The sequence below is a fragment of the Anser cygnoides genome, chromosome Z (genome assembly GCF_040182565.1).
Source record: "Anser cygnoides isolate HZ-2024a breed goose chromosome Z, Taihu_goose_T2T_genome, whole genome shotgun sequence".
Taxonomy (NCBI): domain Eukaryota; kingdom Metazoa; phylum Chordata; class Aves; order Anseriformes; family Anatidae; genus Anser; species Anser cygnoides.
Window position 1 is genome coordinate 64,037,784 of NC_089912.1, and position 18,494 is coordinate 64,056,277.

The 18,494-nt window shown below is 40.7% G+C and overlaps 1 protein-coding gene across 3 annotated transcripts in view; it reads left to right on the forward strand.

The window, feature by feature from the left end:
• Window positions 1-18,494, forward strand: part of LOC106048543 (protein unc-13 homolog B) — a 212,313-nt gene that overhangs the window by 79,713 nt on the left and 114,106 nt on the right. For all 3 annotated transcript variants that reach the window (XM_048053930.2, XM_066987693.1, XM_048053933.2), the window contains 2 exons: window positions 14-340; window positions 2,258-2,348. In XM_048053930.2, the coding sequence (XP_047909887.1) occupies window positions 14-340; window positions 2,258-2,348 (418 nt within the window). The remainder of the gene's footprint in view (window positions 1-13; window positions 341-2,257; window positions 2,349-18,494) is intronic.

Here is an 18,494-nt window from a genome sequence, read left to right on the forward strand (position 1 = left end):
TATTCTCTCATAGTCCTGCTGGCAGTAGTAGATATGGCTCCTCTTGTAATGTCAGCCAGGGAAGCTCTCACCTGAGTGAGCTGGACCATTCCCATGAAAGTGCCCATGGCTCTGAGCAAGATGACGATCACCAGGAAAGAGAGTCAAATCATTCCTACCGCAGTTCGGGCAGCTACCAGAAGGATGGCCAGACATGGCTCAGGGAGCAAGAGGAGCCTCGCAGCAAAGGAGGGGAGGAGAAGGTCTGCGAGACAGAGGAGAAGCATACAGATCACTCTGCAGCTAAGTTACCCCTCGCACTTGACAAGCCCAAGGATGTTGATGCAAGAGCCCAAGTGAGGTAGGTGAAGTGCCCTATTCCTGAGATCTTTTCAACTCATTAGAAGAGGATTTGTCCCTGTTGTTTTCTGGTGCAAATTTATATACATTGTTCTTGCAGTTGTCTTTTACCACTAGCTTGGTGTTGCTGATCTGTGAAACATTTTTATGTGTAGAAACAGTTATTTATGAGACATTGACTAAACTTAAACTGTATTTTCTATGTACCTGTTAATCCCTTAAAATTTAACTTCTGCATTTTCTGTTTCTTGTTTGATAAATGTAGTTTAGTCCAAAGATAGCTGCTTTTATTGCTCATGTGTGATCAGGCTTATGCATGAGCAGCCATCTAGTGATGGTTGGAGCTGCGTTCGTTCTTTTCTTGTATAGTAAGCTACCACAGCTAGAGTTACTGTTTATGTAGTTGCAGGTTGTAGACTTACCATGTGAATTGATGTGTTGCTCTAACTCATGATGGCAGCTTTTCTTATCCTTGCACTTGGGCTTTACAAGCTGTTGACAGTATTGAAGACAGTCCTCAAAAGTTTGCAAGCAAAGTTTGGAGGAGTAATGCTCTGGATTATGTATAGGTTTTACAGGAATTTCAAATTCCACCACTTAGGTTTGAGAGTATCTATCTTTTCCTGAGGTAGTTAAATCATTGCAGCCCTTAGTGTGGACACGATTATATTTTCATAAGCATGAGGGATTATTTTCTTCTGGTTAAGATGGATGGATCAGTTAGATTCATGGAAAGATGTCTGCCTGTCTGTAGTCTTTGGGGGTTACAGTATGGATTGTACAGTTACACTGGTGTCATTGTGCTTATGTGAAAGAATTAACCACAGCAGTTCACGTGTAGGCAACTCTTACACTAAAGATATAAAAAAGGAAAACAAGACTAGCAAGAGTGTTAATCTGTTCTTAAACTCTGACTCACTTTCCTCTTCTCATTACAGAGTCTTGTCCCAGAATGGCTGGCCTATATTTGCTTACATGGAGGGTTATTCACGTAGTCTATTCCAAGCTAATTTAGGCATCTAGTTTATTACTGCATCACTGGCTCCCATTCTCTCCACTGTGGTAACACTTGCCAGTCTCCATAGAATACACAGGGAACTTAGCTCTGAACTTTGGTCTCTGGATTTGCACCTGAGCTAGATGTGTAGCATGGATGCTTGTTGCTATCAGCTATTTTAAATACTGTGCCTGCTGCATCTCAGGGTGATTGACACCTCAACAGCATACAAAGGAAGGGATACAATCAAAGGCCCAATGTATCATGAGGACGGACTATAAAATGTGTTGTGGGGTGCAGAGGTGAAGCTTTGCTGCCAAATACTTGTGCCCTCTTGAAAAGCTGTAGGAAAAAGTAGAGTGAGACAGGTGCAGGGATTAGGAAAAACATACCTGAGCCCTGTTGCCAGCCTTTCCACTGAAAAGAGGCTGTAAATTCTTAGCAGTAGGAGTGGAAAGAGGCAGTGGTTAGAAGAGACCTGCAACAGGTATGAGGATGGAAAGTCTTCTGTCTGCTTCTTTGTATGCAATTATGATACCACTGTGCTGAATTGGCTTGATCAGGAATCTTGGACAGCGTTTCTGATGATCTGACTGATGACTTCTTTCTCCTGGAGCTATTTTTAATAATGAAAATATTTTGAACTAAGCTTTTATCTATGTGGATTTTCCACCAAAAGACTAGGATTGTACCCTAGTTTATATTTTTCAGCTCATCAGTTTCCAAGATAGTTCTTGTACATGAGAAAATCTCTACTTCAGTTTCTCACTTAACATAATGTGTGCACGGCTATGTTTGCGAGGAGTTTGTTGGTTGCTTCAGCTTCCAGAGCTGAAGCTGTGATTGCACTATGTAATGCTGAATCTTTATGTTACATATGAACATTTGCCATATAGTGATTTTCTGTTTCTTGTTCTTAAGCTACCACGGTGACAACGAACCACCACCATTTTCTCCAGCAAGAGCCCATTGGATTCGAGCCATTAGCAAAGTTCGACTGCAGCTTCAAGAGGTAGGATGGAGAATTGCTTCCCTCCTTCTCTGTGTTTCCTGAGTTTTAGATCTGTGGCTGAAGGTTTAATTTCTTTTTCCTGTTACAGTTTTGATGTTTTGCAGACAAAAAACCATCTAAAATACTGTGTAGGACTGCAGCATGTTTTGATGGTCTTAGAGCTATCTAATTCTACCAAACATTTTGGACACTGTTTCTTGGAACTAGAGATGAATTATGAGAAAAGATGCAGAAGCAGGAACTTAGCTAAAAATTTGTATATGGTAATCAAAAAAGGTTTGGTACTAAACGGTTTGTGTTGAACTGTTAAAAATGAAGACTTCAAGAGAATGAAGACCTCAAGGCAACTTGAGGATAGCTTGTTAGCTTAGTAGGAGTTATCTGTATTATTTGTCGTGTGAAAATGTTCCTTGGGAAGTTTTACATCAAATATTTTTATATATACTAATTGAAAGTGGGTGTATAATAAGTCTCTTGGTATTTCCAGCTCATGAAAGTAAGATTTAAAAATAAATAATCTTGATTTGGGAAGTCAAAAGGAAAAGGTTGCGACATTTTCTTCAACAGTATAAACAGTGTTGTTTTTAGAAAACAGCAATTAATCCCCCCCAAAGGTTTTTTTTAATTACAAATCTTTTGCTTTTATGTGTCTGTAGGCCCACAGAAAGAAACCATATGTTGTGTTCATGTTCTATAGATGATAAAATATTGCCTATTACCAATATAGGTACAAAGTGCAGAGTTAATATATTTCATTTAGAAGTAAGTACTTTCTTATATAGCTTTTTTTTTTTAATAAGAAATAATTTTACAGTATCTATTGATCATCAGCAGAACTTTTCTTTCTCTGCTGGATCTGTTGCAAATATTTGTGAAGACAAGGCTTTTGTCTGGGAAGGCATCCGAAGTGCCATAGGAGAAATGGCTTTTCCCTTGGCTTATCTGGATTGTAAATTATTTCCCAGCTAACAAATACTGTGTTACTTCACTTTTGAGCAGAATGAATTTAGGTCAAAACTATCAGTGTGACATGGAAATTGAAGGCTACCATTAGCATCCAATAAGGTAGGGAACTTCCATTGTTGTTTTGTAGCATGTGCAAGCAAAAGAGTTTAGTTCTGTGCATACGGAAAACGTGTGCACAAGCATACTAGAAAGGACAAGAGGTTCACTGATGCCTCTCCCTAGATATCTTTCAGTCTAAGAGAGTACAAGGTCCATGTGGTGATTCAGTGTTAATCAAAACTTCTGATTAATGTATTCTGATTTAGTATTTCTGCTGAATTTTTAAAGTAAGACATGCTTTGAAATGATTGTTAGCAGAAACACCCCTTTAGTGTTTCTAAACTGGTGGTTTTGTGACACCAAAATGTCACAATTCACTTTGTGTTAACCACTGCTAGCTTTTGATTCAAACTTTCCTTAAAACAAAAATCTTAAGTGTTGGAGTATTCCAGCAGGCTGTTAAGGCTTTAGCTGTCTTTATCGTGCTTTTCCTAACCTTTGCTGTAGATTTCTCTTGCTCCATATAAATCCATTTCTCTTGTGTAGGACAAGCAGTAAAGGTGCAGAACTGATTCCCTTCCTCCACTGGAGGGCTGCTGCTAAGAGAGAACCAAGCCCCGCTCACTCTTCTCATATTTGCGAATGGACCCTTTTAGCCTTTTCTTTGTCAATTTTTATAGGCACTCTTTAATCAGCCCTTGTCTTTTTTCATTCTTTTTTTCTTTCTGAAGTACAGTGTCCAAAGCTGAATGTGGAAACCCAGCCGAGAGCCTGCTCATGTGCACTACAGAGCACACACGACTTTGTTCTCCGAGGCTGTGATCCTGATATCCCAAGATATCAGGTGTCTTGCTGTGGTGATACCTTTTTGTCTCAGGCTAGCAATCCTGATGCATGGTTATCCTTTTATTCTTTCCAGAGCTGAGATCCCTTCTGATGAAGGGTTTTGTCAATCATTCCCTGGCCTATATTTGTGTTGGATTAGATCTGTATATGGATTTGCACTTGTTCTTACAGAATTGTTTTTTTTCACTCATTAAACACATTTCTGTCTGTCTCTTTGTAATCTGTTATGCCTACAAATCCTTCAAGTCATATGTGAGAAGTTATGTAGTACTCAAGCTGCCAGGCTGTGCGCTACTAGAACTGCCGGAGAGTCCCTACTTGATGCATTCTTTGAGTTTGCCTACCCTGAATATAATTTTTCCAGTGTGTTTCAATCTATTTTAGCAGTTTCATTAAGACCTCAGGGTATAAAACTTTCTCTTCTGTTCTCATACCCCTAAGACTAATTTACCTTGTTGTAGAAGGAAGTTAAATGCATTTGACACAGTTCTACTTTTGATGAAACCATGCTCCCTGTTATTTCTCTCCTTTTTATGTTATAGATGATTTGCAGATAATTTGATTATTTGTTCCAGTCTTTAATTCCCAGGAGGAAAAGAAGAAGTTATGTAATTATAATTTCTTCATAATTACGTAGGTCCCCCTCTTCCTATTTCTTAAGCATAAATGCTTGGTGTGCCCTTTTCCCATCTTTAGGTGCACTGCCTGTTTTTCAAGTTCTTAGTGCTGTGTGGATTGGCAGTGTTGCACCTTAGTATCTGAGGATGAAGATTTATCAGGGCCAGCTGACTCAGAAATAATTACCTGCATTTGTTTTTCTTTACAGCAGCATCTTTCCTAACTTGCTAAACTAACTAAACTTATTTTAAAAACACAAACAAAAGCCAACAACATTTAATTTTGTTAGCTACCTGACTGCAGTTGTCCCTGTCAGTGAAAACCAGAAGCAATTAAGGCATCAAATGTTCCAGGCATCTTAATGCCACCTGATGATAGCTCTCCTTTCCTGTGAGTAGTAGGCATTGTTTTTTTGGTCATACTGTGTGTTCACTGCTAGGTTTTTAATTTTGTGCTTTGGGCTTCTGATTTCTTCCCTCTGTATTCATGCTCATCCTTAAAAACTCCATCAGGAAGATATCTGTAGTTCAAGGTCCAAGCCCTCTGAAGAGCTTGCGATGTGTTTGAACTGGTTTCTCAATGCACCTCCTTTTCTGCTTCTTCACTTGAGACGGCTGGTGATTTATGCTTGTTAATGCTGTTTTGTTAACTGCTAAAACAGCTTCCTGATCTCATTGCCCTTCAAGCCTGTTTCTCATGAGTTCTAGCTACTGATTTTCTGAATTTTTTTAGTTTGTGGTTTTGAGCTACATAGTGGTTATCTAGTGTGCCTCACTCCTTTCTTTCCACAGCATCAGGAAAACTGTCACAGTTTTCTCAGATACATTTGCATCCTCAACTCCTTTCTCTGTCATTTCTCTCAAACCTAGAAGAGCTTCTCTGCTAGTTGCTTTCTGCACTTTCTGCATCATCAGCTTATTTCTATACCTTGTTTGAAAGTCAGTGTTACCAATACAGACTATCCAGATGGGTATCAGGATTTTAAAGGTCCCAGAGATAGTAGTCTAATGTCTCAGGTGATTCTGTTGGTTGTTTGGAAAGGTCTTGCCTCATTTATCTGAGCACCATATTAACATTTTTCAATCTTCTGTCATTACCTAGAAGCTTTCAAGAGGACTATCTTCCTCTTTTGTTTCAGCCCTTACAGCTGCTGCTTAAGTCCTTCATGTTCAAAGCAGTGCCTCCAGCTCTTTTCCATGTTCTCTTTCCTCAGTCTGTGATATTATTTCATATTAGTACTTGTGGAGCTCCAGGTCACTGATCTGAGCTGTTGGATTCCTCTAGCACAGGCTACTGAAACGGTTCTTAATGCTCTTAATTGTTAATTATCTGGCTGAAATTTGAAAAAAAGACACCCAATAAGTTTCCATATGTGATGTGATTATAAATCTCCTGAGCAATTGAGCCTCCTACCTGAGAAGAGATTAATATTCATGTGAATAATATGCATACATCCCACAGCACCATGAGTCAGAGAAATGTAGTATTTTAATTAAGACTTGACAGCTACAAAGTGGCTCAGAAATTTGTAACTATGCTTATTAAAAAAGCTTTGTGGTAGCATGCATAGTTTCTTTTTCTTATTTTCTGCTGCTCTTTCTGTGTTTGTGAAGAGGAAAATTAATTATGCCAAAATCAACCTAGAATATTCAGCCCTGAGAGGAATGACTCAATAATTCTCACCTTCACACTTAGAACTTTGTCTACAAAGAGGGATTAATTGATAGCTCGTCTGCTGCAGTCCTTCTGTGGGAGCTTTTTTTCCAGAAGAACAACAAACACATGGCTATTGCATTTTCAATTTGCAGCTCTCCTTAACTGAAATAGCCCTCAGCTAGGGATGTGGCTGTGTGACTTTTAAACAAATTTGACTCTGAGTTTTGTATAATACTGAAGAATTGGCTCACTGTAGAAGAGGAGAAATTCAGAGATATTATCATATTGCATCTTAAGAAAATCTTTCAGCATTTAAAGGTATTACAAGAGTGTGTGGGGCCTGGAATTTTATGCATTTAAACAGATTCTATGTATTGGGGGAAAAAGTCTTCTGTATCACTTTTCTCTTTTATGTCAGAAGATTAAATACATCAATATACTGTTTTTTGTTGTTTCAAAACCAATGTCATTGTAGCAGTGTTCACTCTTCGGCTTTTCTTCTTATAGATGCCATTTTATACCAATTATTTTGATTTTAATCTCAGATGTTGTCAATAGTCTGTTCTTGATGATGGCTGTGTAACTAGATCACGTACCGAGTTGGCAGATGTAGTTCATGACATCGTTCTGGAATATGATAACCACCCAGAGCAGGGGATTAAATAACTGTTCTTTAGTCTTACAGGTACCCAGTCTTATCCCCAGTCTTATTTTCCCATGCCCTACAGTTATACAGTCAGCACTTCTGATCAAGCACCTGTAAATACGTTAACAACCATCAGGCTCTCACTTTTAAAAGCCCTGGTCCAGGGGGGATGTTGTATCGCTGATTTTGGAGTGTGAAGCGCTATTTTTATTTTGACAAAGAAAAGTTTTGTTGCAAACTACTGTCCTCTTATGTGAGGTGCCTTGAAGAGTCCCTTCTAGACTACACTGCCTACATATGAATGCGAGCCCTCTGAGCAGTACAACTGGTACTGCGTGGTGGCTAATGGAGGATGTACTTGCCTTGAGCCAGAAACCCTTTGTGCCTCTCAGGAACGGTGCAGTCCATGCAATAGTTTACTTTCGACATTTCACTTCCCTTAAGCTTTGTTGCCAAGGTGTCTTTTCATCAGTCCCGTGAAGATGAGTAAGCTCTGCATTTTGAAAGCCTCCCACACAGTGACAAAGAAGCAAACCGAAGCACTATGTACTCTTTCAGAAAGTTACCAGAAACTTCTCTTTATGCAGAGAAACGACATCTCCACTTAGACGTCTTCCTTTTTTACCTGTGGTATTTATAAAGGTTATCTTTAGCTTTCAGCTATATCAATGTTGCTGATCAAATGTCTCAGGGATCAGAGCTGGTGGGGGTCTGGAGAGCACCCTCGTGCTTAGGAAATCTCCTGCTCCAGAGAGCAGGTGGTAAGGCATGAGTGCAAGGGTCGCTGCCAGCTGTAGTGCAGGCTGATGTTGGGTGGCAGTGCTTGCAGTGACAAATGCTTTCTGTGTACTTCATCTATAAAATGCATATGTGGCTTTCGTGCTTCTTAGGGAACGTGCAACAATAATTATTTATAAAGCAGTTAAATACAAAAGTAGTGGAGACCTCCTAGCATCTTCCCTTGTCATGATTTTACTTCCCTGCGTGGCTTCTGACTTTGTGGATTGGCAAGTCTTGTGGGATTCGCCAAAGCCCCCCATTGGCGTTTCCGAGGCAGGTTTTAGTGTGAGGCAATTCCCTGGTACTTGAACAACCTGTGTCTGCTGTCTCTTGCTGCATCTCTTTGAGGGAAGGTTTGGCTGACATGCTCTGCTCGGAGGAGGGAAGCGTTCTTTCATCTCCAAGCATCTCAAATAAGATATCTGCATATCCATCTGTTTGGAATAAAATGTTTGTTTATCATTACCAAGATTCTCTGAAACCTACTAGCATTTTTACATGCTTTACATCAAATGTTATGTTATAGCAAACGTAATTATTTGTGTGCACACACAAGGAAATAGTCTTGTACCATCGTTAATGCAGCTGTTGTGATTTTCAGCAGATTTTCAATAACCTTATCTCCAGTGGGAAAAATCAGAAGGCTTTCCCCTTTTTACAGTACCTATGCTAAAACTAAGAGGAATGCATGTCTTGTGCAGCAGCATGCTGGTCAGAAATGCTTTTCATGATGACCAGAGCAGCTAGAAGCCTATTTGATGGCTAACCAGATTTTCTGTGAGTTTCTTTAAGCATATCGGTGCAGTAATACTCCAATTCCATTCACTTCTGCTAAAAAAACAATTTCAGTGTTGAAGGCCTGAATTCCCTGGCACACAGGATATCTTTCCCCTTTGGTGAAAACCAAGTTCCCATTTGCTGACTAGAGGGAGAAAAAAACCACAAACTTGGGAAGACTTGGGAAGCTTTCTTAAAGCTATAACAGACGTTTGCAGAGTGGATAGGAGTACACAGTTAACTTTTCCTGGCACTATTTTACTTTTTCCGTTGCAAGGCTCCTGTGGGCTTGTGAGACCTGGGGATAGCCTCCATGAGAAGGACAAAAAACAAACAAACAAAAACCAAAAAATTCAGACATTATTTCTTTTCCTAATCTGTAGTACTATTCAGGACTACAGCTTCACTTTTCTAGTTTTATATTGTAAACTCTACACATCTACAGCTCAAAATAATTATGAAGCCTTTAAATGAGAATCGAAGTGCATTTTACTTCCTTTCCAATGTTTATTCCATTGATTTCCTTAACAAGAAAGGGAAGGCTGTCTGTGCAGCATCTAGGATATAGATTACAAGCACAGGATGTTCCACAGCCAGGCACATCCTGCTTTGTTCCAGCACTGCACGTTGAGCTTGAGTAACCAGGTGTGGTTGAACTGTGTGGTCCTGTTCTGTGACTTGTAAGGTCACACTGACACATGCCAGTACTGGGATGTATATGAACAGTTTGCTGTTAGATCTCATTTTTTGATTTGAAATACTTCATGAGTGACTGACTTCTGGAGTGAAGCTGGAGGGAAGTGGCTGGGTCTTTTGTATGGTATAGTTCTGTGTTGTTTTTTTTGTTTGTTTGTTTTGTTTTTTCATTTTTAGGAGCTAGATTTTTTGATTCTGGCTTTTTTGAGATTGACTGGGATGTGATCTGGGAAGGGAAACCCCTCTGCAGAGGAGCCATCAGCTTAAGTTAGAATATATCTGGAATAAAGGGATGGGGGGAACAACTGGTTGCTGGCCTAAACTGGGCAGTACAGAGACTTTAACATAGATTTTCTCCATTTTACAAAGTGCACTGACTGCTAAGCTGCAGCTCTTGTCTAGGTAATGCCTCTTCCCTGCAATCCCTTCCCTGTTTAGATATCTCAGACCTGAGAGATATGCCCTTTGACATTCATCACGGTCCTGTGAAACAGGGCTGGATTCTGACAAGCTGGTGTTTTCTGAAGGAAAAGATTCCGTATTCACCTTCCTTCCCACTGGAATTGTGCTGCTGCTGATCAGAGAGCGAGATGTGGGTGGCAGCAGTGAGATGGCAATGTGGGTATATGACCTTATGTCTCACACTGTTCCTAGGTTCCCAATTAACACTGTGCGCAGAAATGCTGCCTTTTTGTCTTTATTGTTTCTCTCAATCTGGTCACAGCAATTTCTGTGTTTGTCTGCAGAAGTGGCTTGTGCGTTGTAGACTGAAGAAACTATCCAATATGCACAAAGCACCTCAGAACTGGGATGAAGTACAGTAAATGTTTTTCCCCTCCCTGCTGCTGTCCAGCTTTCGTTCATGCTTGTATCAATACTTCTTCAAATACTTTGTCCATATACTTTCCCAGGACTTGCTGAAGAAGTTGTTTGAAGGTGTTAAGAATAAATGGAACCCCAATCTGTTTGGAGAACAGACCAAGTCCTATTAACAGTATATCATCATCAATAGAAGAGTATCATCATCAATAGAAGAGTACTAAAAGTGTTAGAGCTGAGGCAGCCATTGCCATTTTATGCAAAATCCCCCTTTGTGCTTTGGTTTGAACATGTAATGGCAGAAGGAATTGAACCAGCATGCTGTTGACAAAGGTTTGTATCTGATGTGGAGTGTGGCACAGAAACCTACTGTGTCCTGGCCACCTCCATGTGCACTTGCACGTGGTGCTAAGTGGAAATTGAGATTGATCTAGCACTGGAGTAAGTCAGTTCCTCCTGCTCAGAATAGGGGTGCAATGGGAGAGGTGGGTGGGGAGACTCCTACCTGCCACATACGCAGCTCTTAAAAATAGCATTGGCTGTTGGGAGAGCCAGACTTCACACTCTTATTTTTAAGGCTCTGCGTGGGCAGAGGGGATATTTCCCTGTGTTGCGTATTACTGAGACAATCTGTACAAGAAATGCTGCTCTGGAGAAATAGCAGTGTGCTTTGGCTTACAAAGCACAGGGCTTGGGGAGGGGATGAGCTGAACAGCACTGGCTGAGCACATCATAAGTGAAACAATATCAGTGCAATATTAGCAAATGTTTTGAATAGTATCATAACTCCATAGAAAAAGGAAGTAAATGATTGCGGTCCATTGGAAAGTAGTTCTCCAGATGACACGAGAACTTTCTTTGTGTCCAGGACTCTTAGCATACAAAAAGGATTTTTAGGCTGTGTCACGGCCACCAGCAAAGTGTCTACTGTCTGCTTATTGTTCAGAGTCTGAACAAATTATGACACTGTGGAGGATGGGACTTCCACATCCCTGGCAGTGCTCAAGGCCAGGCTGGATGGGTTTTGGGCAACCTGGTCTGGCGGGAGGTATCCCTGCCCATGGCAGGGGGTTGGAATTAAGTGGTCTTTTTGGTCCCTTCCAACCCAAACCATTCTGTGATTCTATTTCCATGCTATTTCTAAGATGATGCCACACAGGAAACCAGCAAATGATTTGGATAAGCTGTGAGAGAAGGGACACTGGGGCAGTCCTGGGAGGGGAGATGCTGAAGGTGTGAGCTGAGGCCAGGCAAGTATGGCTCAGTTAGCTGAGCAGACTGGAAGCTTAGAGCAGATGTTGCTGCCATGTACTAATAGAGCAGGGGAGTAAATATTGGCAAGTTTTGCAGCTATTTAAGCTAAAGGTTAATGTTAGTGCAAGAACAGAAGGGTATAAGCTGGTTATGAACAAACCCAGGCTAGAAATCAGAAAGTGATATTTCTAATTGTTAGTGAACAGCTTCCAAATGGGTTTCTTTGCCCTTTCTGTTTCTAATTAATCTAAAATTGGGTCTGTTTATGAAAGCTATTATATGACAGTCGCCTGTGGGAGCAAAGAATGGGACTTCATCATCTAGGAAGCCTCTAAGTAGGCTGTGAGAAATGTCCGTGGAACCACAGCCTCCTTAACTGTTTTTTGTAGCGTAACCTCCCCATGTTCACACTGCCCACCTGCCTGCCTTTACTGCCGAGCTCTGCTGTTTTGCAGGACCCTGTGGGCTTCAGAGCACAACCAGAGGTGTGTGGGAGAGGTATTTGCCACGTAGATACTGAAATAAAATTGTCAAAATCATATCGCAGTCCCTCTTGGATGATGACTTCTCGATACACTTGTGCAGAAAATATTAAGGATCCAAGACAGTGTGAGGGGTTTCTTGAAGAACGGTGTGTATCAGTGATTCATGCTTGGTAATGAACCTGTCAGAGCTATAATTTTGTTTTCTGACAAATGATCAAGTTGTAACAGTTTCAGAAAATATGGTGTAGGATATAAACAGTTTTGTTCTTAAAGAGATTTTAAAAAATTCCCATGAGATTTCTGTTGCTTATTTAGAGGGTAAATTGCAATTGAACACATACTCATTAAAAGTTTCTAAAAGCTAGCACTAGGAAATTATCTTTTTAGGAGAGCCTGAAAAGCAGCAGAGAATATTAAAGGAACATTAAATCTGTGATATGTACTAAAAAGGAAATAAAAGAGCTATCCAGCTAGAAGGAAATTTAGATTTAACCTTGAACTGATTTGTGTATTTAGCCCCACCTTGGCTGTTGCTCTAAGTATAATTCACTTATTCTTGTGTGTAACCAAAATAGAGATTACTTTATGTAAAAGATCAGTTTTATTTTAGCCATGTTTCCATCTGTTTTTTTTTATTTTTGTTAATGAGTCAATATTCACCTTGTCTTTTAAGATAGCACACACATTTTTGAGAAACTGTTGTTGAGAAACTGAGAATGCTAAATTTTGCTGCAAATTATTTAAATTTTTTCTATTTTTATTCAGCATATCGTGTTAGTACAGCACGTTGAAATGCATGCATGTGTTTTCATGATATCTCAAAAACAGGGTACTTGAAGGATCCAGTTTTGTCTACACACATCTATAGATTGTCTGGCGTATTCACTCTGAATTTTGTTACGCCTTGTTTTAGGAAACTTAATTTAAAGCAAGTACAGCGTCTTTATATTTGTGTGACACGGATACATGTTACTCATTCTAATCAAGTCTCTCTATTTTTAGCTGACAGTAGTAATAGCTAGTTAACGTACAACTATGTGCAGCTGCTGGAATCATCCTTTTCTCATCCTGTATTTGAATCTGCTCCTCTTCAGCTCCAGTGGAGGTGGCGTGGCTTCAGTGATCTGAGACAGAGCAGAATCAGCTACAGGAATGCTCCCCCTGACCCCTCTGCTCAGGATTTGGGTGTGTTTTGGTCAAAATGTGGTTGTCCTTCCCATCACAGGCTTGACAAAGGGGTTAATTGGTCACTCAGTTGTTTAACTTTGCTTTACATAGCTGAGCTGAGCCTGGCTTGTGGTGCAGTTTTTATCCCCTTGCAGAGGCTTGCTAAATCCAGTTATTTTCACTTTTTTGCATTGAATTTCCTCCCCTTTCTCATGACTGGGTTCCTAGACCAACATTCAGGCCCGTTTTGTAGAACCTGTCAAATGCCTTTACTGGAGGTGTGAAAGCTGTGTCAGGGCTTATTAATACCAGTGTGATTGCTGGGGTCAGCTTTGTCAGAGCTAGTGTGACAGTGTCCCTTTTTCTTGTTCACTGCACACGCTAACAGTGTCCTTAGAGACTGACTGAGGCATATATGTGGTTCATAACAAGTATTTATGGAACATTTTGGTTCATTAATCAAGTGCTGTCTTCTGCGGGGAATATAAATGTACAAAATTATTCCTACCTACAGAGAAAGGAATATTATTTTAGCCAGCAGTCATTAAGGCGAAGGTGGTGTAGTGCAAAGCTTTTTTCCATGCTCACTGAAAGTTGGTACATCTGTAGCAAATGAGGAAGAAAGTGCAGGTAGAGAAAGCAATCTGTGTCAGCAGAGGTAGCTGGTTATTTCTCCACGTTGTTACTAGTTATTATTTGTCTTCCACACCGTTGTTATGTGATGCCGGACAAGCCATGTCATGGTGGCCTTGGAGGAGTGTTTTCCCATTGCTTCTCCCAGTGACCCACTGCTTGATTTCTGATTATTTGACTTAAGATGCTGGAAATGAGCCATCACAGCAATAACTGAAGCTGTAAGCCAGGCTTCATAGTATTTGAGGTGCTCCAAATTTAAGTAATCTGAAAAATCTGGCTTTGCTTATCTTGAGATGGCTGCCCAAATGGCACAGGTCTTGACCTGATTATGCCCTCATTCTTCACTGCAATGGGGACTTGTAAACTTTACAGAAATTATATGAAAACACCAGATGTTTAAATTACTTGAATAATATGGTGATGTGTGCAGTGAACACTCCTTAACCCACTGCATATAACAGTGATTGTTATTGTAGGGTATGGCCACAATGCAACAAATAATACATATGGTCATGCACTGAGCAATGCAAAGGAAACAAAGAGTTTCCTGCTCAGAGAGCAGTAGGACTCCCTCTCTTCTTGCTGAGAAAGGGGTTTACCTCCAACCGGAGAAGGAATAAACTAAATTCACACAAAGTGCTACCCTGTAGGGTAAAGTTGTATATAGCAAAATAAAATAATAATAAAAATCTGGATCCTGAAATAATGTGGGAAGAAAAAAAAGTGCTTTTTTCAGCCCTTTTTAACAATGGAACCTTTATCCAGAGCAAGAAAATCAGCCCTGAGAAATTTGAGGGATACACAACTACTTTGTGCTGAGGGCATGCAGGAGGAGATGAGCAGAGTATCATGTCCTGACAGTGCTGATTTAGGCTGGACGAAAAGAGGATGGCTGGATCCTGAAACAGAAATGGGCGCTGGAGATGTCTTCAATGTTTGCTGCAGAATTAGGATCAGAATTCCAATAGTAGCCAAATCCTTATGTTTTGGACCTACATTTTGCAGAATGCACAAGCGGTTTTATCAGAGGCCATTTCCCTATTCTCACTGTCAAGCTCAGGTAGGGTTTTGCAGGGCTCTTCAGTGTTTGAACTGAGCTGCAATGCGGTGGACAGCTGGGCTGTAACACAGACCATCTGTGGGGAATAACACAGCTTTGTCTTCTATCACTAGTGCAATGGTCCCAAAAGGGTGACAGTGCTCAGCTGACACCGGCGTCTTTAAATAGCCTGCCAAGGTGACACGCAAAGTTAGGACGCAGGTGCCTGTTAGCTGGTATGTGTATTACCATGTAATTTTCTACCTGAGACAAGTTGTGGAATGATATAAGTAAGGAGCAATAAACATCAGACCTGGTCAGTACGTGAGGAGATTAATTAGACCATCCATTTTCCGCCAAAGCATCCTTGAAAAGTGCACGTGCTCCTGCTTATTAAAAACTTCTGGGTTGGAGATTTTGTAGCTTCCCTAGACGACCTCTGCTTGCTTACGATTAAAAGCTTTTCCAGATGTCTAACCTAGCTTTCCGCTGTTGCACGTTAAACCTGTTATGTCTTTATCTGCATTTACGATATAAATGTTGACTGGTTTACGTCTCTTGTGTGTGCCCCAGCTGGTTCATGTCTGAAGGCTGTTACGTTTACCTGAGGTCTGTATTTCAAATCATCTGCAACTTTTGCTTCCCAGGTTTGTTGATCAAAAAAGCAATTACAGCTCAGAGTATAATTCCAGGTTTTTCCACCTCCAGCATGTCTGTGCTCAGATGCCTGTGCGTTTTAGTGATGTTGATTATTTAATTAGGTGTGCAATTAAGGCATTGATTGTAATTTTCCAATTTCATGAATATCAAGTCCTTATGTTATGGATGCCATTAGGAGGGAGAGAGATGTAATTTGAAGGAGGAAGCAGCAGAGGGAGAGTTTTCTCTGCTATAAATGCTTCCTCACTGCCTGTTGACCTGAGATACTCAGGCTGACTCTGATTTAAAAGCCAGTTTAATAGCTGCTTCTGGAATGGGAGCAGCCAGTTGGTGAAATTTTTGAGTTAGCTGAGTTGTAGAGGGCAATGTGGAAGATTTGCTGAGAATCCATCTTCTGCTTCTACATTTTGATTAAAAATGGAGAGTGACAATTCAGCTCGAGAAAAGCTTCATCACTTATGGGTGGGCAGCCAAAACCCGGAACAAGAGCCCTGGAGGCATTTGCTTGTTTTCAGGAGAACATTTAAGAAAGGTTTTGGTATCTGTCATTGCTGGGGCATGAGGAGACAGGATGTTAACCTGAGCCTGCCACCTGAATCAGCTCTGCTTTTATAATGTGACTCTGAAGGCTGGTGTGGGCTGTGATGAGTGGGGTGCTAGTGTCTGAGCAGCAGCTTCTGCAAGGAGCGTGGTGTCTGGGAAATAAGGCTGGCTTGTGTCCTGGGGTGACTGGAACCTATTGGATGAGAATAAAGCAGCCTTTTTTTTTTTTTTTTTGTGAAGCACTGGGTTTCAGAGCTGATAGCTTTTGGCTTTGTCTCCCAAAAGCCAAGTGTGTGTAAACTCTCAGAGGAGTTTTTGGTGTGGCAGCAGCAGCCTCAGAGGAAGGAGGTGGGAGGACTCCTTGCAGACAGCTCTGAGGTCTCCTCTCAATCCCTGCCTGGTAAAGATTGGCCTAGAGAAGCATGAGGATTCATCACCCTGCAAAAGCATTAGTGCTATTTTAACTCCAGGTTTTTCATTTACCTAACAGAAATCTCACTCCTTGAATCTTGCTCTGTGCTTAGCCTTGGAAATACCCTTCATTCCCAGGGTTCAGCAGACATCCTTACATTCAAATAAATGTTAACGCATGGAGTGTTATCTTCTCTAGTACAAAGATAACAAGTCAGTTGGTGGTTTGGGCTCACCTGTTTACAGCAGATGGACTTGCGTTGCCTGTCCTTGGAAGGTAGACAGTCCCGGTACATCTGATCTTCAGCAGTTTTTTAATGTACCAGTGCTAATTGTTTTGTCTTTCTGTAAACCAAATAATTCAACGTTTCTTATGTAAAGAAAAACCCTTTTTAAAGAAGGGGGATTCTGGGGGCTTTGAGGAAGATTACATGCCCTTCCTTTTTCTTCAGGTGTTTGAAGGCTAATCTCTGGCCAGTAACAGTTTCTGGGGTGTTCTGGGTGCTATAGGAGGGACCTGTGCCTTTGTTTCCTCCCAAGCTTGAAGATTGCTTTTGCACCTTGCCTCCCACCTATCCTAAGGGGAAAAGAAAGAATCTGTGCTTTGTGTGACACCTTACTTGAAGAAACTTGTTCTTTTGTCTGAAGGCAATGTCCTAAATGTAGTGTTTGATGAATGTGGTCTAGAGCCGTTGGGTGGCTGTAATGAGAGAAATGGCATTGACACGATAGCTTTAAATGCCTTGGAATATACCATCTCCAGCTTACTGTCTGAGCAGCACTGCTTATGTTGTGGTGATGCACAGCTCCTCAAAGCACGGTATTCACTGGGGATGGCTGTCAAACAGCAGAAAGTCGCTGCTTTTTCATTAGCACTTCAGTCTTTAGACTGTAGATTGATTTTGATCTTTGTGTGGCTTTGAAGAAGATAATAAATAGCATGTTTTCACTGCAGAATCAATTGATGATAGATATTACACTGTGTATTTGAACTTCTAAGGGCCAGTGCAGCTCTGAACCCAAACTACCTTACTGAAAACTCTGTCTTCAGGGAGATGCAAGAGGCAGTTTCATTTGGGACAGATGGTTCTTTTTGTTTGCTTCAATGGGAGGAAAATAATTTATTTTAGAGAGCTCTTGGGTCAGAGATGTCTGAGTCCATTTGTGAGATGAATTAAACCTGAGTATGAGTTGGGCAGAATTTATCCCCGCTGTTCCATTCAGGTTGTCTCCATTGATTTTTCATTCTTCTCTGTTTCTTCTCTTTATGTAATATCGGTTAATTTACTTTTTCCCCCCAGTTTTGTATTTCCTTAGGAGCCAGGGCACTCCAAGTGTTCTTGCTTGTTTTCCTACAGGGAGAAAGGAGTGTGAGTGTGTAGGAGAGGGAGGAGCAGGACTTGTGCTTGAAGTGTCCTCTTTTTTCTTTGGTTAATCCACTCGTGCTCGTGGAGGAATTGCTTACTTACACAATTTTATCGGTAATTCAGTACTTTACAGGAAGTTAGAATCAAATAGGAAGATAATGAGGATTAAAAAAGAAGAAAGGGTAATGTATACCTCGCAGACATCAAAGCGTTTGGCCTATATAGCTGAGCCTGGTTTTATCAGTTTTAATAACTCCCTGCTGGCTCAACCTAAAATTAAAATCTGTTGGCAAATTAAAAAAAAATTACAGTACAAAGTATTTAAATTTTTAAGTGGAAGTTTATTTCTCTCGTAGAAGGCAAATAACTCAGTGCTCTGAGCCTTAAGGTAAAGCACACTTTCTCATAGGCTTTTCATTAGACGTGAATTGTGTCCTAATTTCAGATTATCTTCACTATTTCCATAAATGAAGCATTCCTGAAAAACAGCGCCTGTGTCAATCTCCTTTGTGTTAGCTAAGAGATTTTAAGTGTTTGAAAGGTGCAATCTGCCTAGCTGCTGAGAGCTCACCTGTATTTTCTCTGTTCATAACCATATTTTCCTCCTCTCTAGCTCCTTGTGAGCCATGGAGAGGACCATGACGCTTTCCAGCACTTCTTTGCTCTTGACCTCTATTAATGATGTTTCCTGTCTCTTTGTCTACTGAATCTTGCTCACTCTTTTCATGTTACTTTTCTGTT